Source organism: Marmota flaviventris, chromosome 8, assembly GCF_047511675.1.
Source record: "Marmota flaviventris isolate mMarFla1 chromosome 8, mMarFla1.hap1, whole genome shotgun sequence".
NCBI classification, from domain to species: Eukaryota; Metazoa; Chordata; class Mammalia; order Rodentia; family Sciuridae; genus Marmota; species Marmota flaviventris.
The window spans coordinates 56,078,378-56,097,263 of NC_092505.1; the positions used below are offsets into that span (position 1 = coordinate 56,078,378).

Genomic DNA, 18,886 nt, shown 5'->3' on the forward strand with positions numbered 1-18,886 from the left:
GCCTTCAACACATGATCCTTTGGTGGGGATTCCAGATCCAAACTATAACAGGTTCATCTCCAGGGCCAAAGCTGGGAAACACATGTAGTTGATGTAAACACGCAGAAATGCAGGTTGCACGCATACGTACCACATCAGCATCTGTCTGTGTACATAGATTTATAAAAACCATTACTCACACCAGCTCTTCCATTCGAGACCTGTGCCTCAGGCTTCTTTGTAGCTTGCCCTATGCCAGAGAGAAACCCGCCCAAATCACTCTCCTAAAGTGATCTATTCACCCAGTGGCCCTGGCCTCCCAACCCCACAGCCTCTTGCTGATCCTCCCCCCTCTCTTCTTGGCCCTTTTGCCTCTTTGTACACTGGGGCCCCTCCCTCTGTCACTTTGCTTTCTCAGGCCCTGACGACCCTGTGCCAGGAGGGAAGCCACTGACTCAGCCTGTAGCAAGCCTGTGTCAGCCCTGTCCACAGAAGCTCCCCAACTGGCAGGTCCCTCCAGCTCCCATTCTTTTCCTGGGCATTTTGCAACTTGGAGGACAACATACAGCAGTAAACAGAAACCTGACAGCAGGCCTTAGGAAGGGGGGTAATTGTCACCATATGCTCCCCAGGCTCGCCCAGCAGCCCCTTTACTGTTCCACCTGTGGTGTGTGCTGATAGAGGAGGGGCCGCCCAGGAACATGCCCTCTCACACAGCGCCCCCTCGTGGCCTAACCATTGTCTTGATTCCCCACCCTTACCTGCTCCTCCAGTATGGGTCTCCTAGGACTATCAAGAGGCTGTGGAACTCCACTCCAAGCAGGTTGGGCAGCTGCCCAACCTGCTTGGAGTGGAGTTCCCCAGATGAGGCAGGAGTGCCTGGCCCACCTGAGGGATTGGCCTCTTTCCTGCTCTACAGACCCTGCTCTACAGCCTCCACTCTATGCTGATGCTTTGGGCAGATGCTCTCTCAGGGAGGCCCATGTCCTGTCTCTGCTGCCCGTGGGTGGATAGAAGGAACTGGAGTGCTCAGGGCCCCAGGGACAGGGTCTGAGTAGGTTGAGGCAGGACAGTGAGTGCCCTGTGCATTCGCAGAAGCAGATGGACGACTGCCTGGGGTCCTATATGATTAGCCCACAAGAGGAGGTAAAGGGACTCCCACCCTCTCAGGCAACCTGCTGCAGAGTGGGAACAGGTGGCCTTTGTTCTTGAAGAAGAGCCTGGGCTGAGAGCCCCACCTCACAGGAGCATAGGTCACCTGGCTGGAATTCTGGACAGGAAGATGTACCCAACAGCTATACTCACCCGGCATCTGAAGGTAGTGGGTGGAGGCTGGGGCCCTTTAGGGTCCAGGAGCTTCCTCAGGCATGACCCTGGTTTTTGAAGCTGCATTGCCGGTGTCTCCAGGAGTCCACCAGGCTGTGGACAGTATAACCAGGACATCTTCATACCTTGGTAGCGAGCCTTGGTCTCAGGTCTTCTGTCCTTGGGCTCTCCCCACTGGACCCAGGTCTATAGACGTGGGATGGTGTGCCAGCTCCTAGCCCACGGGCAGCCGCTGCACAGGGAATACCGGAGAAAAGCAGCCCTGGCCTGTGGGAAATCTAGTTGCTGCTGAGTAAAAAGACATCTGCTAATGACTTCCCAGTTGGTGGGGGATATATGTCTGCTATCAAGGGTGAGGAAGCCAGGTGACTCCACCCTGTAATCCCACATCCTGTGACCACTCTGTCAGAGGGTCCTGGCCACACCTCGGTGTATAACTGCTTCTCTGCTTCAGTTCCTTGTCGCTGCTACTGGCCTCTTGACCCAAGGACTCTGCACTATCCCTTTACCTGGAGGGTGAGTGACCACAAACTCCAACTGTACAGATCCACGACCAAAACTGGGGGGAAACCAAAGTTAAAGGGGATGTTTCCTTCCTGCCCTGGCTGACACCTGGTGGCACCTGTCCCTCCTGGCTGCATCTGGAACTGGAGGCTGTTCTCATAGGAATGAGATGGGCAGGACTCTGGGCCATTTCCCCCCCGTGACCAGTGGGTTGAAGTCACCCTTGCAAGATGCTTTTCTGAGTGCATTCTTTGATTTTAAGAGGAAAAATGAAGGGTAAAGAGGCCTCAGGGAGTCAGCAGCCTATTTGGGGTGCGGTTTTTGGACTCTCCCTTTCCCCTGGAGTCTAGTGCCAGGCTTGGGCAGACAGGAGACTTTCAGCTCCTCCTCTGGGACCTGCATCTGCTCTGCGCTTCCCTCCTCTGGGACCAACTCCCTGATGTGCGTCACTTTCCAAGAAGTAGACCGTTTCTTCTGGTGGCTGACATAATGCTCTTTAGAGAACACTTGGAAGCAGAGAGACCGCAGAAACGGCCGGCACCTGGTGTTGGTGTTGGTGCGATTCCTGTCTCATTCTAAGTAGGGCTGTAGCCCCCCACCACCCCCTGACCTAGTCCTCTGTCCCCAGGCCACAGAGGAGAAGGAGGAGATGGAGGAGCTGCAGGCCTACAACCGGCGGCTGCTGCACAACATCCTGCCCAAGGACGTGGCCGCCCACTTCCTGGCTCGGGAGCGCCGCAATGACGAGCTCTACTACCAGTCCTGCGAGTGCGTGGCCGTCATGTTCGCCTCCATCGCCAACTTCTCGGAATTCTACGTGGAGCTGGAGGCCAACAACGAGGGCGTCGAGTGCCTGCGGCTGCTCAACGAGATCATTGCCGACTTTGACGAGGTGCTTCTGGGAGTCCTCTGAGTCCCCAGGGCTCTCTCCTCCATGTGGGTGTGAGCGGTGTGACAGGAGCCCTGATGGCAAGAGCCTGAAGGTGTCCCAGGGCTGTTCTGTCTCAGGCACCTTGTCACAGGTTCCAGATGAGAAAACAGAGGCCCACAGACCTTGTGTGTCTTGCCTAAGGTCAAGGCCTCTAAGGGCCAGGGCTGGGGTTTTGGCCCAGGCTATATGAACTGGAACCTTCAGGGTCCCCGTGCCTAGGACAGCCAGAGCTTTGAGAGAATCTGAGGAAGGAGGAGCCACTGGGTGAAGGAAGAGGGCAGGGAAAAGACGCAAGGCCCAGGGCAGGGGAGGTGGCAGCCAGACGTTGCTTCTTCATTTCTCATTTCTCGAGCTTGGTGAGCATCCGCCAAGGGTAGCTGAGGCAGCCTCGATCCTGTCGGGAGTCTGGGAGGCACAGTGCAGCAGGGATGCCCGGGCTGGACACAGGGCACAGGAAGAGCTGGGTCCTGGCAGTGTTGGAAGAAGCCCACAAGAGTCCTGGGGCAGCGGGCTAGATGAAGGGCTTCGGGGAGGCCTCCAGCAGAAGGACAGGGGAAAAGGATGTCTTGCTAGTCAGAGATGAGCAGGGTTCCCTAAGTGAGGGGGTGAGGACCTATGAAGGGGCTCCAGCCGTCCAGCCCGTTGGGGGCATGAGACCCAGTGGCAACCAGTGCCCTTGTCCTCAGGAGCTCTTGGTGTGGGGTTGGGTGAGTAGGTCACAGTCACTGGACAGCAGTTGAGAACAGAGGAGGCCTGTTCTGGAGGACGGGGAGGCCTCACATTGAGCCTTTTCCCTTACCGAAGAGGGGACCCTGAGGGGCCAAGCTGCTATACTCCCATGGTCCTGCTCTGCCCCTCCCTATAGAGCTCAGTGCCCTGGACTTGACCCAAGGTTGGTTTCCTTCTGTGCAGATTATCAGCGAGGACCGTTTCAGGCAGCTAGAAAAGATCAAGACCATCGGCAGCACCTACATGGCCGCCTCCGGCCTCAACGACTCCACCTACGACAAGGTGGGCAAGACGCACATCAAAGCCCTGGCCGACTTCGCCATGAAGCTGATGGACCAAATGAAGTACATCAATGAGCACTCCTTCAACAATTTCCAGATGAAGATTGGTGAGCAAGGAGGGCTTGCAGGGACCCTTTCCTCAAATCCCACGTTTATTACAATCCAGTGGTAGAAGGTGACAGGCAGCCAATTGGGGTGGCCAGGGGTGGGGAGCTGACCACTCAGCCTGGCAGTGCTCACATGTTGGCCTGCGTGTGATGAGGCACTTTACCCAAGCATTGGGAAGGCACGATTGGACCCAGGTTGTGCCTGCCCAAAGGCTTTTGGGGAATGCTCTGTTCTGGGGGCTCCAGGGCCTGGGAGTAGCTTTGGGCAGATGGCAGGGCCATTTATTTCCAGAAAAACGGATGTAATCAACAGTAGTTTTATTAAAAAGTATTTCAAATTCATTGAGTAAAAATGAAAACTAGTAAAATCAAATACTTGATACATTTTAAATAAAAATGTATGAACATAAGATATAAGTTATTACACTTGCAAATTTATGAAAATACTGAACATATTTTCTGCAAAATTGTTAGCAAAATAAAATGAGTAAAGTGAAGTTTATAGGCAGTGGTGCATGCCTGTAATCCCAGTGACTCGGGAGGCTGAGGTAGGAGGATTGAAAGTTTGAGACTAGCCTCAGCAACTTAGGCCCTATCTCAAAATAAAAAATAAAAAGAGTTGGGGATATGGCTTAGTGGTAAAGTTCCTCTGGGTTCAATTCCCCAGCACCAAAAAACAAATGACAGAAAAATATGAAAAAAAAATCATGTAATATTGACAATGAACCAATTCTATTTCAACATTTTAAAAAACAGAAGTCTTAAAAAAAGTAAAAAAAAAAAAAACTGGGTCAGTAGGTTATTGGACAGAATATCTTTATTTTTTTATTTTTATGTGGTGCTGAGGATTGAACCCAGGGCCTCGCACGTGCTAGGTGAGCGCTCTACCACTGAACAACCCCAGCCCCCTCAGTAGGTTATTGTTGAGTTTCAGGCAGTGAGGCAATCTTTTCTAGGTCAAGGTGTCAAAACTTTTCAACTCCACTCAACTGGGGGTCGTGGTGAGGGTGTGTAATGATCAGCCCTGTGTCTTACCTGCACTTGTCCTTGGCTGATGGCTGAGAGAGCTTCACAGACACCTGGATGGTATACAGAGGCAGTAGTAGGGACTCTGCTAAGGATGGTCAGGGGTTCAGAGAAGAGAAGCCCTGGGTCAGCTTCAAAATAGGACCATATTCTACATATTTGTTCAAAAAATCTTTGAACCCAAAACAGGATTTTTAAAAATGTTTAATTTTGTTTTTATTACCTCAACCTTTTGACAACTTTCAACTTTCAGAATTGAAAGAACAGTACAGTGAAAACCCAGCTACATCTCACATACCTACCCAGCCCCACCCCGCTCCATCCACAAAATGATCTCCAAATTACAGTTATGGATGAGTTGTTCCATAAAGCTCAAGGCATTTTTGCAGTTTGTTTGTCCTTAGAACATATTTTTATTTTATTTTTGTTGTACTGGGGATTGAGCCCAGGGCTTTGCACAAGCTGGGCAAGCACCCTACCACTGAACTGTATCCCCAGCTCATTTTATCTTTTATTTTGAGACAGGTCTCACGAGGTTTCCCAAGTTGGCCTTGAATTTGCCATTCTTCTGCCTCAGGCTCTGGGTTAGGAGGGGTTACAGGTGTACAACTCACATCCAGCTCTGGGAGTATATCTTACCAAGGATGTACAGTCTGACAGAGTGCAAGTTATTTTTGCAATAGAAACTTTGTCAAGTGTTGTCCTCTTCCTCCTCTTGAGATCTGTGGAGGCAGGAAATGCTTTCTGAAAGAGCAGACCTCAGTTCTATTCAGAGTTTTCGTGCATTATCAAATCCCTGGGAATGTCTCACACCATAAATGATTCAGAGTTCAAATTTTTAAAAAAGTAAAAGTAATTCACCAAAGAAAATACTGGCATTTCAATTCTAAAAATTAGCACATTAAACTGAAACGTTAGTTTACCGAAAACCAATATTATGATCATGAGTGTCCTCAGGAGACCTTTGTTCTGGCCTGAGTGTCAGGAATTGTGCTGTTCTTGAGGGAGCTGCTTATTGTGTCTTGTGGGCACAGGGCTTTGTGACTTGGCCAGGTTTCCATTTTTCTTTGGCTGCTAGAAAGGCCAGACAGAGCCAGCTGGGGATCTTCTTTAACTAACGTGAGGCCTGTGTTTGTTTTTGTATTAATGTTATTCTTGGTTTCATGTAATGTTACTGTTCTCATTTGCCTCTCACCACATCTTATCCACCTACAGTTTTGTATTTTTCTCCTGGTGTGTATTTTTGTAAACTGGAGATTGAGTGATAGCATCAACCAAGCGATAGCTAAGGAGCCTTGAGGGGTAGATCCATTCATACGAACTCAGGGGCACCTTAGTTAGCGGGCGTGGCCTTTGGAGCTCTGTGTGACCAATGAGGTGGACAGTTGAACCTGGTAACAGAAGGCAAGGCAGAAAGCTTCATGTGGCCATGATAGGACATGGAGAGAGAGGAGACCCAGGCAGGGTTAGGAGCCAGGTCTTAAGAATGAGAACAGAAGGAAACAGAAATAGGAGTGAGAAAGAGGGAAGGGGCACATTCTGTCTGTTGAGTTTGAGTCAATGGTGAACACCTCAAAGCTACCCAGAAAGGGAAGATTAAGAAAAGGCAGTTGGAGGGGCTGGGGTTGTGGCTCAGTGGTAGAGCGCTCGCCTAGCACGTGCAAGGCTCTATAAGGTTCGATCCTCAACACCACATAAAAATAAATAAATAAAATAAAGATATTTTTTTAAAAGGCAGTTGGATTATGCAAGAGGTCACTGGAAACCCTGAAGAGGGCACTCCTGGCAGTGGACTTACAGAAACTGAGCATCACCTGGTGGTGAGGACACAGGAGCCCTGAAGTATGCCTGGGTTCCTGGGGTCTTGGATTAACACGCACTTGATAGAGCAGAGAAGTGGGAGACTGCAGGGGGAAGCTGGCATCAGGCCAGGAGGCAGAGGGAGAACCTGCAATGTGCAGAGAGAGAGAGGGACGCCAGCGAGGACTAGCAAAGCAAGTGTCAGTCTTAACCTGACGAACGTGGCTGATGTCCCCTGCAGGGCTCAACATCGGCCCTGTGGTGGCTGGGGTGATTGGAGCTCGCAAGCCTCAGTATGACATCTGGGGAAATACAGTGAACGTGGCCAGCCGCATGGACAGCACTGGCGTGCCTGACCGCATCCAGGTGAGTATGAGAGCATCCACTGTCCAGGTTACCCACCAGGAGGCCTCTGTATGCTGCTAAAAGTTCTTCAGGGAAGGTTGCCCACAGCTCCCAGTCAGAATTTCTGATCCAAATCCAAGGGTGATGGGGCAGTTGGTGCTGTCGTCATGGAAACTTGGAGAACACGATTGTGTTTTGGGCCCTCAGCACCTTGGACAGATCTTCGGGTTGTGCAGAGCCCTCTGCTGGGCACAGAAGGAATCGGGTAGGCAGAAGCAGGGCAGTGGCTGTGATGACAAACTGAGTGTTCATGGGGAGCCCAGGACCTTCCCAGCCAGTCACAGAGTACACACACCAAGACACCTGCAGGGAGTAGAGTCTTGCCCGTGCGGCTCGCTCTTAGGTTTGGTTCAGGAGAACCAGGGAAGGCTGCTGGGCCCTAGGATGGCGCCGTCATCAGTTGCAGCAGCCGGTGGCCTGGCCAGAGGCCCAGGGACTTTTTCCTTTCTGTCCTTTGCGAGCTGGCACTTGTGATCCCCAGGCCTGCCGGTCTTCAGCTGCTTTCCTTTTTCTCCCCCTCAGGATTTCCATGGTTTGCTTCAATCTGAAAAAATGGCCCGAACTGTGCTCTCATCCTGTGTGTCCCTCTTGCATGGTTCCCTGCAAGGATGTGGGAAGTCAGCTTCCTGGCCTCAGTTTTCTCAAGCGATAATTATGCCATTTTTAAGACATTTTGTCCACATTGACACTACTTAAATATCCCCTCACTCGTCTGTCCTGTAGGAGAACAAGGAGACTGACCCCAAACACAGTCCTGGCCAGATCCAGCTGACCTGGATGCTGACAGGCCAGGCCATGTGGCCTTCTCTCACCTCCTCTCCTGCACCAAGAAGAGAAGGGATGGCTGGGTGGGGACTGGGGCCCTGAGGGAGCTGTTTGCAGAGCTTCTAACCTACCTGGTGACAGGTGTGAGGGCCTCTGCCAGCAGCCACCACAATAACCAGCACTGCACCTTCACTGGAGCCTCACTGTGCAGACACCACAGTTAATGACAGCAGCCCCCAAGCAATGCCCCTGCCCCAGCCTCTTGCAGTCAGGCTGGGTGACTGTGTGGTGGCTGGCAGGAGCAGAAAAGGCACCTGCATCTGCATCATCCTGTGAGACACTTGGCCATCCTGCCACTTCCTGCTCCTGTCACTCTGCTTCCCTCCTCACCTAGCCCAGCAGTGTCATTGGTGAAGCCCCAGTGAGTTCTCTTTGTCCCCAAAGCTGACACAGAGATATGTACAAAGCCTGGAACCCAGTCCAGTCTCTGCCATTTATTAACTGTATAATCTCAGGCAAGTGACAGATTTGCTGGTGATGGGGATGATAATAGTATTGCTTCATATAAAGATGAAATGAGATAAGCAGTTGTTCTCAAACATCTATAGTGAAAACCAGTTTTTTAAAAACCTTTCTACTCTGTCATGGAGTGATACTTCCATGAAAGACGCTGGTCACACACCTGGCTGTTGGGTACAACAATGTCACCATTGCTCTGAAGGTTCCAAAGTATTACTCTCTGCCTCTGACTCTCTCTGGACTGCACCTAAGCTGTTAGGGGCCACAGGCCACACTTTTGAGTAGCACTGAATAGCACATGTGAGGCGCTTGTCACAGCGTCTGGCAGAGTGAGTGCAGAGAACCACAGTGGCCATCATTCTCATTCTAAGGGCTACTTCCATGGACAGGTCCCTGCCAGTCCCCAGTATCCCCTCTGTGGAAGAGCAGGGGCATCAGCAGAGTGTGGGAGTCAGGGGTGGCTCTGTCCCCACTGCAGTTCATGGCTAAGGTCATCAGTGGTCTGTCCTCTCTCCTGCTTTGCCTCCTCAGGTCACTACGGACATGTACCAGGTGCTGGCTGCCAACACATACCAGCTGGAGTGCCGTGGTGTGGTCAAGGTCAAGGGGAAAGGCGAGATGATGACCTACTTCCTCAATGGAGGGCCCCCGCTGAGTTAGCAGCTGCCAGCAGTGGTGCCAGCAGCCTGGCCTCCAGAGGAACGGAAGCGGCTTCTCTGTGTGCCGCGTGGGCAGGTGGGGAGCCTGCGCTCCAGCCACGTGGTCACGCTGGTGAGATTTCCCACTTTGACTTGGAAGCAGCCTCTGCCCTGGCTGGTGGGCGTGGCCTCCGGCCCAGGCCCTGGGTGCCAGCGTCCTGTAAGCACCAAGCTGACCAAAGATGTTTCCCTCTGCAGAAGACTCCGCCGGACTTGAGCTCAGCCTCGAGTTCTCTGACAGGTGCTGCCGCTGAAGGGTGGAGGGCGCTGCTGGAGCTTTCGCAGCCCAGCGCACAGCGGCAGGCCCGCGGAGGGCCTCAGCCTAGGTGGGTGGGTAGACGGGCTGGACGCTGCCCTGGGGGTACTCGGGGTCCCCCGGGGGTCTGTTTTCCACATGAGCCTTTAAACTTCAGACAGAGGCTGCAGCCCCTGCTTCCTGGCGGTGCTCTGAGGCAGGAGAGCTGGGTTTGTAGGAGCCGTGGCCTTCGCCGCCATCCTCTGCCCATGCGTCCACGCACACAGACTGTGCCCAGTGAGGGAAACAGGACTCATTATGAGGGGGAGGCGAGAGGACGCCAAGCAAGCAGTGGTGGCTCTGAGAAAAAGAAAATATTTATTAAATAAAACAAAACAAGTTTTCTGTGCCCTTCTTTAGACTATGCTAGTTGTATGCGTGTAGGAGACACAAGCAGACGAGGATGCCACTGGGGGGGAGGGGGGACCCCAAGTTGTCTTTTTTGTATTTTTTATTTTGTATTATTGAAAGCCTTGGAGATCTAACAGATATACCAAATTCTATATTTTGTAAATTCTCTATATTAGAAAACAGCTGTGCACAGGGGGCGTTTGTGCTCACTTGTACTGTACCTATGTCGGCGTGTGTCCTGGTGCACATGTGCGTGTGTTCATGCCATGCAGCTGCCCTGCAGGGACCTTCCTCACCTCAGACTCGGCAGTTTTGGTTTTCCCAGGGGCAGTGTGTGTTCTTTTGGGGTACCCTACATTCAGATCAAGGAGGAAGAAGCAGACACACTTGACCCTCTCTCTTTTCTAACACAAAGGCAAAGACACAACCCACTTCCACTGAGTAAAAGCAGATGGAAATGATAAGAAGAAAACAGCCACTTCTTTCCCATCCCAGGCGGTTGGAAGCAAGGGGAACAGCTTCAGTCTGTGTGGGCAGCGTGGCCCCCACCTGTTCTTCTGCTTCTGGGGATGTCAGATGTTCGCGCCTGCAGAGGCAGCACCTAGGGACTCCTGGGAGCTTAGGGATGGGCCAGGGCTGGGAGGAAGTCTAGCCTGCCAGTCTGCTTAGCTGGCCAAGGGGCAGGTGGCTCTCCCTGGACACCATCCTTGTGACCTGGGAATGCAATGTGTAGGTTTCAGGTTTGGGGAAAGGGTGTGACCTTGCCCTCTACCTGTAAACCAGACAGAGGAATGGGTAGAGCCCAGTCTTGGAGTCTGAGGGAAAAGCAGCAGAAGTGTCATTTTGTCTAGTTTTTATTTGAGGGGTGGGAAGGGAGCAGTTCAATACATGAAGGGGACAAAACTATTTTTTATAACTTTTGAGGGAGGCATTTGAAAAATGATGTACTAGCACAGAGTTGTATTTAAGCAGCATCCTTAGGACCTGTTCCCAGATCTTTTCATTGCTTCTCAGGGCAGAATTATTCTTCCTGGACACTTGGAAGGAGACTGGACGGCAGCTAATTGCTGGCTATTGAGACCGTCCTTTATGTCTACCGCAGCACCTTCCCCTCCTACGCCCCCCCACCCCAATTTGAGCGCAGCTCTGAGAAGCAAAGCATATGGACCCCAAACTGCCAAGTCTGAGTGTGTCCCAAGCCCCTGCCACTCCACCTTTGAGTTCTGCATCACTCCTCCAGCCCCTGGCGCGGGGCTGCTCTCTCCCGCAGCGTCATTCTCAAGTCCCCTGTCCTCCATATGGCCTGCCAGTGGTGCTTCCGGCCTGAGTAAAGTGTGCGTGCTGAGTTCATCCCGTGTTCCCGCTGTTGGTCTCGGCCTTGTGGGGCCCTCCCCATCCCAGCAGTGACTGGTGACAGCGTGCAGTGCTAGCTCTTTGTTCCCTCTAAGGGGTGTGCACTCTTTTTATTCCTGCTCTTGCAAAAACGGATACGATTATGATTTCCCATGGAAATTGAAAAGTCTATTTAAATAATTTAACTATTAAACACTTTCACTGGTAACGTGTCCTGATCTGATTTGTGGCTTGGGCCAGGGTCCAGGGAAGGATGTTTTAAAACAGGTGAGCCAGATTTGTTTGTATGCCAAGAGAAGGAAAGGAGAAAACACAGGAGGAGAACACAGACCACTGAAAGGAACCCAGAAGGTGGGAGGCCTGGGCCGCAGGCCACAGGTGAACTGATTTGCCTACAGCGCTAATGATGGCTCTCTGTGCCACACTGCAATGGGCACCAGATAAATGTCATCTCACTGAATCCTCCTGGCCACCTCATTTCACTGATGAAGAAATAGAGGCAGAGAAAGGTTGCACTATTTGCTTAAGGCCCCGTGGCTGGAAATAAAGAGAGGAGTTTGAGAACAGGCCTGTCTGCTGTCAAAGCCCAGGTGGGCCCCCCTCAACAGCTCTGTCTGTTGCTTCTGTCAAATTCAGGGTTATATTTGGGTTCAGGACATAAATCCAGAAGGGTGTGGGCAAAGTTTAATGTGGGTGTAAATTAAAAAGCCAGTGACAAGGACTCCACTGTCCTCATTAGTGAATGGACACGGTACATGCTACAGAGGTAGCAATCCTAGTCAGAGCAGACCTCCTGCTCTAAAGAAAATGGATATTATTAGGGCTTCAGATATGCATGGGGAGAGATTCATTTTATAAAGGCAGGAGTTTGAGAAAACTTCAGGCTGGAGCATATCAATTTGAAAAGAAAACCAGATGACAAGGAAGTTCAAACTTCAGAGAGCAATTGACCTAAGTGGGAACTTTAGCCGTAAAGAGGCTCAGGAGGCTGAGGCAGGAGGCTAGTGAGTTCAAAGTCAGCCTCAGCAAAAGCCAGATGCTAAGCAACTCAGTGAGAACCTGTCTCTAAATAAAATACAAAACAAGGCTGGGGATGTGGCTCAGTGGTTAAGTGTCCCTAAGTTCAATTTCTGGTACCCAAAACAGACAAACAAAACTCCCACCTGCTCTGACTGGTAATCACTGTCCTGTGAAGCCCCTGAAACTGAATATGTACATAGTGCATACCAGGACACCAAAAGGAGGTGACTGGAAACCTTCATAAACCCTTCCTGTTCTCAGCTCAATTAAGCTGATCCCAGAGAATGTATGGTTCTTCCTTAAAGGTTTTCACTTTTTTTTCCCCCAAAAGCATCTCCACACCTAGAAAACTCATGAAACTTATTAGGAAAAATGCCATGAATATTGGCAAGAGTTTGAACACCTCTATGCCTACTAATAGTAAATGCCAGACATCCATCCGTCAACCTGGCTGTTAGACTGCAGTATGTAGTTAGCGACGAATGAGTGAGAAGGCAGAGTGAATCCCGGGCACTGAGGAGGCAGAAGGTGAATGTTATCAGGGAGCCATGTGACCTCAAGACTTCCAAAGTTAGAAATATCCTTATGAACTTTTCCAAAAGCAAGTCCCAGCCCAAGTGGCACAGAGTTGACAGAGGCCTAGAGCTGCAGTGTGCACATGGTCAACAGGTGTCTTTCATGACACTCCCTTCATAGACTGCTCATCAGCAGCATCTAAGCTTCCCTGATCCTAAAAGAGACGCTAAGCCTGTCACCACAGGGCATGAAGCACTGGCAGACATGCGGATGGATAGCTTAGAAGTAGTACTGAGCAGATTCTCACCGCCACTGCCAAGAGAATGACAAAGGCAGAAAAACACAACTCAGAAAACCCACAGCTTTTGACTTTGTCCAAACCAAAACAACACTGAAGAGAACAAATCATGTACATAACTCACCCTCGAAACAAAGGGAACTGGCCAGGTAGGGCCATGCTGGCCACGGTTGCTCTGCACAATGCCACCACCCCTTAGGGCAAGTACCAGCAGAGTGGGAAGGCTGGTGCTGTTTATGAACGTGAGATTATTTACTCACCATCCCCCTGTCTGGATGAACTGCACAGTGTATAACACATTTTCTCACTTCGGCCTCTCCAGGGTCTGGAAGCAGTTCAAGGAAGGGTTGGTGCATCCCCCAAGGCTGCTCAGACGCTTAGTGACAAGTGGCTTTGGCACTTGTCCCAGGGCGCTTCTGTCCAGTGTGCCCATCTGGCTGGGAACTGCTGGGCTTGGCAGGAACAGGGCGCTCATCACTCTTCAAGGTCAACAGTAGGTGCGATCCAATTAATAAAGGATGCTTTTCTTATCCTTCCAGATTTTCCAAAAGCCATCTGGGTTTTTTTCTCCTATCTTAGGAAGGAAAATATAATATTTGCTGTCCTCTTGCCTGTCTTTCCTGCCCATCTGCAGGGTCGCTGCTTCACAACACAAGAACAAAGCCAAATGAGGGCATCACCATGGCTGGCCTCCAGGGCCCTTCCCCACTGGCATTCTTGGATTCTAAATATTTGTGTAACTCTTTATCCTGTCTTCAAGTGCCAGACCACATGTATGGCACAAATGTAAACACAGCCTAATTAAGACTAAGATTTTAGAGGCAAAGGCACAGACACAAGTGAGAGAAAAGCATGATGTCAAGGGGATCTGTAGGACAATCACCTTCAAACCAAGGTCAAGCACAGCCCTGGCTTTCCCTTCTCCAGACACCAACCCAGCAGCAGCCGCCACAGTACCTGACAGCAGCATAGCCAGGAGCCTCTGACATCAGGGTCTCCAATCCAGGGGTTGGGGGGAGAAAGGTAGGGAGCAATCGAGATTCACAGAGCAAGCAGAGGGTCCAGAGAGACAAGGGAAAGGGAAAAGATGATGTAAGGGTGAGGATCAAGGGTACAGCCTCCTGTCCCCACTGGATTCCCAGCCCCACACCTCAGCCACCATGTTTCTAGTAAGCAGTCTCCCGCGGCCCCATCCCCACTCCACATGGCCATAGCCTGCTCATCCCCAGGGCCACTTTCATATTGCTGGTCCATTAGGCCCATGAATTTAAAGAATTCACACTGGAATTCATTAAGGGGTCCATCACCATTTTTTCCATTGGCCAATTTCTAATTTAGACCTGGCTAGAATAGGTTTGTCAGCATCTCTATTTTCACTCACTAGTTCTCCAGTTTTGCAGAACTCACTCCCCTACTTTGTCAGTGAGCCACAGTGACACTCCTGCCACTCGCTGCCCGCCACTACCCCTGCTCATGCAGGATGTTTTTTGGAGATGTTTTCCTTCAGATGAAAAGATTCATGTTACACTTGTATCTTTTAAAGGTGCCTTAGCTCTCCCTTCCCCAGCATCTGTACAGTTGAAGATGCAGGCTGAAGGCTGCTAGCTGCCAACTTCTACCCCTCACCTTTCCCATCAATGCACACGGTCCTGGGAACCCTTACTGAAGGCACTAAGGCAGCTGCACCCAAGAGTGCCTGCTAAGTTGGATTAGTATGTTCAAAGCAAAGTGGACCTTCACTTAAGTGGTGGCTTCCGAAGAGCTTTATAGATGACTTATCACATCTGGGGGCATCCACAAAAACCTATAATACCTTTAAAGAAACAGTAGACACAAGAAGGCTACCTGAATCCCAGATTTATGGCAGTCGCTTTCCTCACACTTGCTGTGCCAGGCTCTGTTCTCAGTGCTTCACATGGATGGACTCACTGGATCCTCACAACCACCCCACTTTACACAGACGGAAACTGAGGCAGAAAGGCTAAGTGATTTGCTGAGGTCCAATGCTAGTAGAAAGGAGAGCAAGAGAGTCTGGATCCAAACTTTTAATCACCAGTTTAAACTGTAAAAAGTTACCTCCTATTCTTTGGTTAACATTTTCAGCTATAGGAATGACTTCAAGCAGAGGTCCCATGAAATTACTTCAAGCCAAAGAACAAATGTAATGTTGTATTCCACCAGGAAAAAGTTTGTAATACACAAATCACCAAGGATGCTTGGATCAAGAGTTAATTTCGCCGGGTACAGTGGTGCATGCCTGTAATTCCAGAGGCTTGGGAGGCTGAGACAGAAGGTTCCTGAATTCAAAGCCAGCCTCAGGAACTTAGTGAGGCCCTAAGCAACTCAGTGAGACCCTGTCTCTAAATAAAATACCAAAAGGGCTGGGGATGTGGCTCAGTGGTTAAATACCTCTGAGTTAAATCCCCAGTACCAAAAAAAAAAAAAAAAAAAAGTTTCACTGCAAATGTTACAACATATACTTCCTTCCTTTAATATCTAAAATCCACTAGGATTTCCCATACCTCCTATAGCCATCTGTTCTGTATAAATTTTATAGATGTATAAATTTTAGCAAACTATTTTATTCACCTAGGTCATCTATACTACAGAGATGGCACTGACCTGATCTCTTTTATTAAAAAAAAATTTCATGTAAGCTGGGTGTAGTGGTGCACATCTGTAATCCCAGTGACTTGGGATGCTGCTGAAGGAAGAGGATTGCAAGTTTGAGACCAGCCTCAGTAACTTAGCAAGACCCTGTCTCAAAATAGAAAACAAAAAGGGCTGGACAACAAGTGCAGTGACACATGCCTGTAATCTCAGTGGCTTAGGAGTCTGAGGCTGGAGGATCACAAGTTCAAAGCTAGCCTCAGCAAAAGTGAGGTGTTAAGCAACTCAGTGAGGCCCTCTCTTTAAAAAAAAAAAAAAAAAAAAAAAAAAAAATATATATATATATATATATATATATATATATATATATATATATATATATATATATTTTTAGTTGTAATTGCACATAATAGCTTTATTTATTTTTATGTGGTGCTGAGGATCGAACCCATAGCCCTGCACTTGCTAGGCGAGTGCTCTACCACTTAGCCACAACCCCAGCCCTAGACCCTCTCTCTTAATAAAATACAAAATAGGGCTGGGGATGTGGCTCAGTGGTTGAGTGCCCCTGAGTTCAATCCTCAGTAACAACAACAACAACAACAAAAAAGGGCTGGGTATGTAGCTCAGTGGTAAAGCAACCCTGGTTTAATCCCCAATACCGGAGATATATTTTAACAGATTGCCATGTTCTATAGCTTAGTTACAGGGTAGCTAAGTGTACGAGTTCTGAAATGAAATCTGGTGCTACTACATGGGTTAGACTGTGACTGAGGTGAGGTTGCTCAACTTCTTTGGGTTTAGGTGGCTCATTTGTAAAAGAGCCTTCACGGATGCCTTCTATGAGACGACATGCCCACACTCACGATGCCTGTTACACAGAATACACTGCCATTCTCCCATGTCTGCTTCATTTGTTCTCACTGCTGCTCTACCAGCAAGGGCCCAGCTGCTGTCAGTTACACATACACACTAAGAATTTTTCTTTCTGAGATGCACTGTGGTATAGAAAGATGAGCACCAACTTTTAAATCAATAAATCAGAAGCCCAGATTTGACAGCCATACCCACTATAGATTAGTGTGCTACTATACAAAGGACAAGTTCCTGACCCAAGTCTTAGTTTCCTCCAGTGAAAACGAGGTAATGCTCCCTTCCACCCTGAACTGCCATGAAGATCAACTATATAGAATCTAGCAATGGCCCACAAAAGACATCAACGAGCTTTCTCATCATTAGTCCTAGACACTGGAGAGATCCAGAATACAAGAGCTGATATGGTCACCTTTAGGCAGGTCTTTACAACCCAGCCTCAAAGCAAAGCACTGGCACCAAGGCAGAGCAGGAAACAGGATGCCAGGGCCAAATGGGAAATGGAATGTCTGGTCCTATTGTCAGATGAAGCTCAAATGTACTCTATCACTGTGCTGTGGGATGCAGGAGAAAAGGGTAATGCTGGGCTGAAAATAATGTTTGTTGCCAAGGAAACATGGGGAAGGATTAGTGATGCTAGGTTGCTGATTCAAGAACTCTGAGAAAGCCGGTTCTCTCTTAGTTTCCTCCAGTCCCCAGTTGTACTGAGATGATTGATTACACACAAGCACTGCCAACACACAGGACACCTGTGTGCCGATGTTGTCAACACCACTCACTGTTAACAAGCAGGAGGATGCAAACCACATGGCTTCCAACCACACAGTGTTTGGATGTTTCCTGTGATTTCATCTGCTAAATAAAGTAACCTAGAAAGCTGGCCACTAGAGTTGCTGTAAGAGTGGCAGTGGTAGGTACTGCTTCTCTTTGAAAAAGCCAGTTTTAACCAGGAGGCTATAATCCACCAGCCAGTGAGGATGATTCGGCAGCTCCATCCCAGTGAGGACTGCAGGTGCCAGCTAAACTCGGCTGCCTTGGCCCTCGCTGCAGAGCCAGCCACAACCCTTGGAGCTGCAGGGATTTCTCCTACTCATTTTTAGCAAGGGATATTTATTAAACAAAAGATTTTAAAACTTTTACAAACTTTATAAAAGATTTTAAATTTAAACAAAAGATCAGATCTTCCTTCACCGTGGCATTTCTAGGTGTAAAGACTCCCTTTCCTTAGAGATAATGCAGAAAAACTACTAAGGAAGTCTTGCCCAGAGACAAAGAATGCAGCCCTGAAGAGTGACTTATAATTTGTGGTGAGGCTACGTGTTCAATTTGTTCAAAGTGGTGGATACTTTTGAAATGATTTATTTGATTTTTAATATACCTGTGGAGTAGCTCCAACTCTTGAAGTGAACCCAAAGTCTATCAAAACAGGAACAAGAATAGGATACTCAAAAACACTGGTGGTGCTTGCCTGGAAACCCAGCAGCTCAAGTGCATCCTTGGGTTACTTAGTAAATCTTCTGAAATGCCAAGCAACTTCATGTTTGGAGGACAGCCAAGCTCAGGGGCACAACAAAGTTGGCTCCCCTGTAACACGGTGGTTAAGTCTCACACGGCAAAGCTCTGGTCCCTGTTGACAAAGCAGCAGCCTAATGGGATTCCAGACATGGCCTATCAGAAATGGACCCATGCACTTTTCCAGGCTGGATTCCACTGTGAAAAACCCACATTTATTGCAAAATAAATGTGTTAATCCAAGAATAGCACATTCACTTGATATAAATTATTAAACTACAAAGCTGGGTAAAGTTCCTCCATGATTCAAGGCATTTGTCTCAAATGAATTTCCAAGCTTTAACAGATATTTGTTTCTAGTGTAGGGCAAGAATTTTTACTTATGGGAACAAAATCCTATTTTAAACACACACACACACACACACCCACACACACACACACACACCATGAAATGGAAGCTTTCGAAGACAGGTACAAGCTGAGGATCCAAGGCACAATCATAACAAGCAACCAGCAAATAATGAAGAATTTTCTTCATTTTGGCACTTCTTAGGACCCCCAAGTGAGAACACGTTTTCCAGAATTCATCAGGACAGAGTCCCACCTAAGGAACTGATATGATTTGGAATTGCTGATAGATCAAGGCATAACTTATCTGCCTTCTTCTAGCCTTAACTTTCAGGAAGTTCCACTGTCACTTTTTATATACTGTAACAGCAACATTTTTACCCTTGTTTCCATTTTCATTGATCTTGTTTTTCTCCCCTTTCAGTTCATATTTTATTTTATTCTATTTTTAAATATTAATTTTTTTTTAGTTGGACACAATACCTTTATTCCATTCATTTATTTTTATGTGGTACTGAGGATTGAACCCAGGGCCCTGCATGTGCTAGGCGAGCACTCTACCGCTGAGCCACAATCCCAGTCCCATTGGTTCATATTTTATTAACATAGTTTTTTATGTCTTTTCTTGGTATGTTGTGTT

The 18,886-nt window shown here is 48.8% G+C and overlaps 2 protein-coding genes across 4 annotated transcripts in view; one reads left to right on the top strand and one right to left on the bottom strand.

The window, feature by feature from the left end:
• Adcy5 (adenylate cyclase 5) overlaps nt 1–9,071 on the top strand; it is a 143,648-nt gene extending 134,577 nt beyond the window's left edge. For both annotated transcript variants that reach the window (XM_027936175.2, XM_071615276.1), the window contains exons 18-21: nt 2,438–2,701; nt 3,653–3,857; nt 6,925–7,049; nt 8,904–9,071. In XM_027936175.2, the coding sequence (XP_027791976.1) occupies nt 2,438–2,701; nt 3,653–3,857; nt 6,925–7,049; nt 8,904–9,032 (723 nt within the window). In that variant the 3' untranslated portion in view covers nt 9,033–9,071. The remainder of the gene's footprint in view (nt 1–2,437; nt 2,702–3,652; nt 3,858–6,924; nt 7,050–8,903) is intronic.
• Sec22a (SEC22 homolog A, vesicle trafficking protein) overlaps nt 5,072–18,886 on the bottom strand; it is an 81,494-nt gene continuing 67,679 nt past the window's right edge. For both annotated transcript variants that reach the window (XM_027936185.2, XM_071615277.1), the window contains one exon: nt 5,072–9,665. The gene's annotated coding sequence lies outside the window, so the exon portion shown is untranslated. The remainder of the gene's footprint in view (nt 9,666–18,886) is intronic.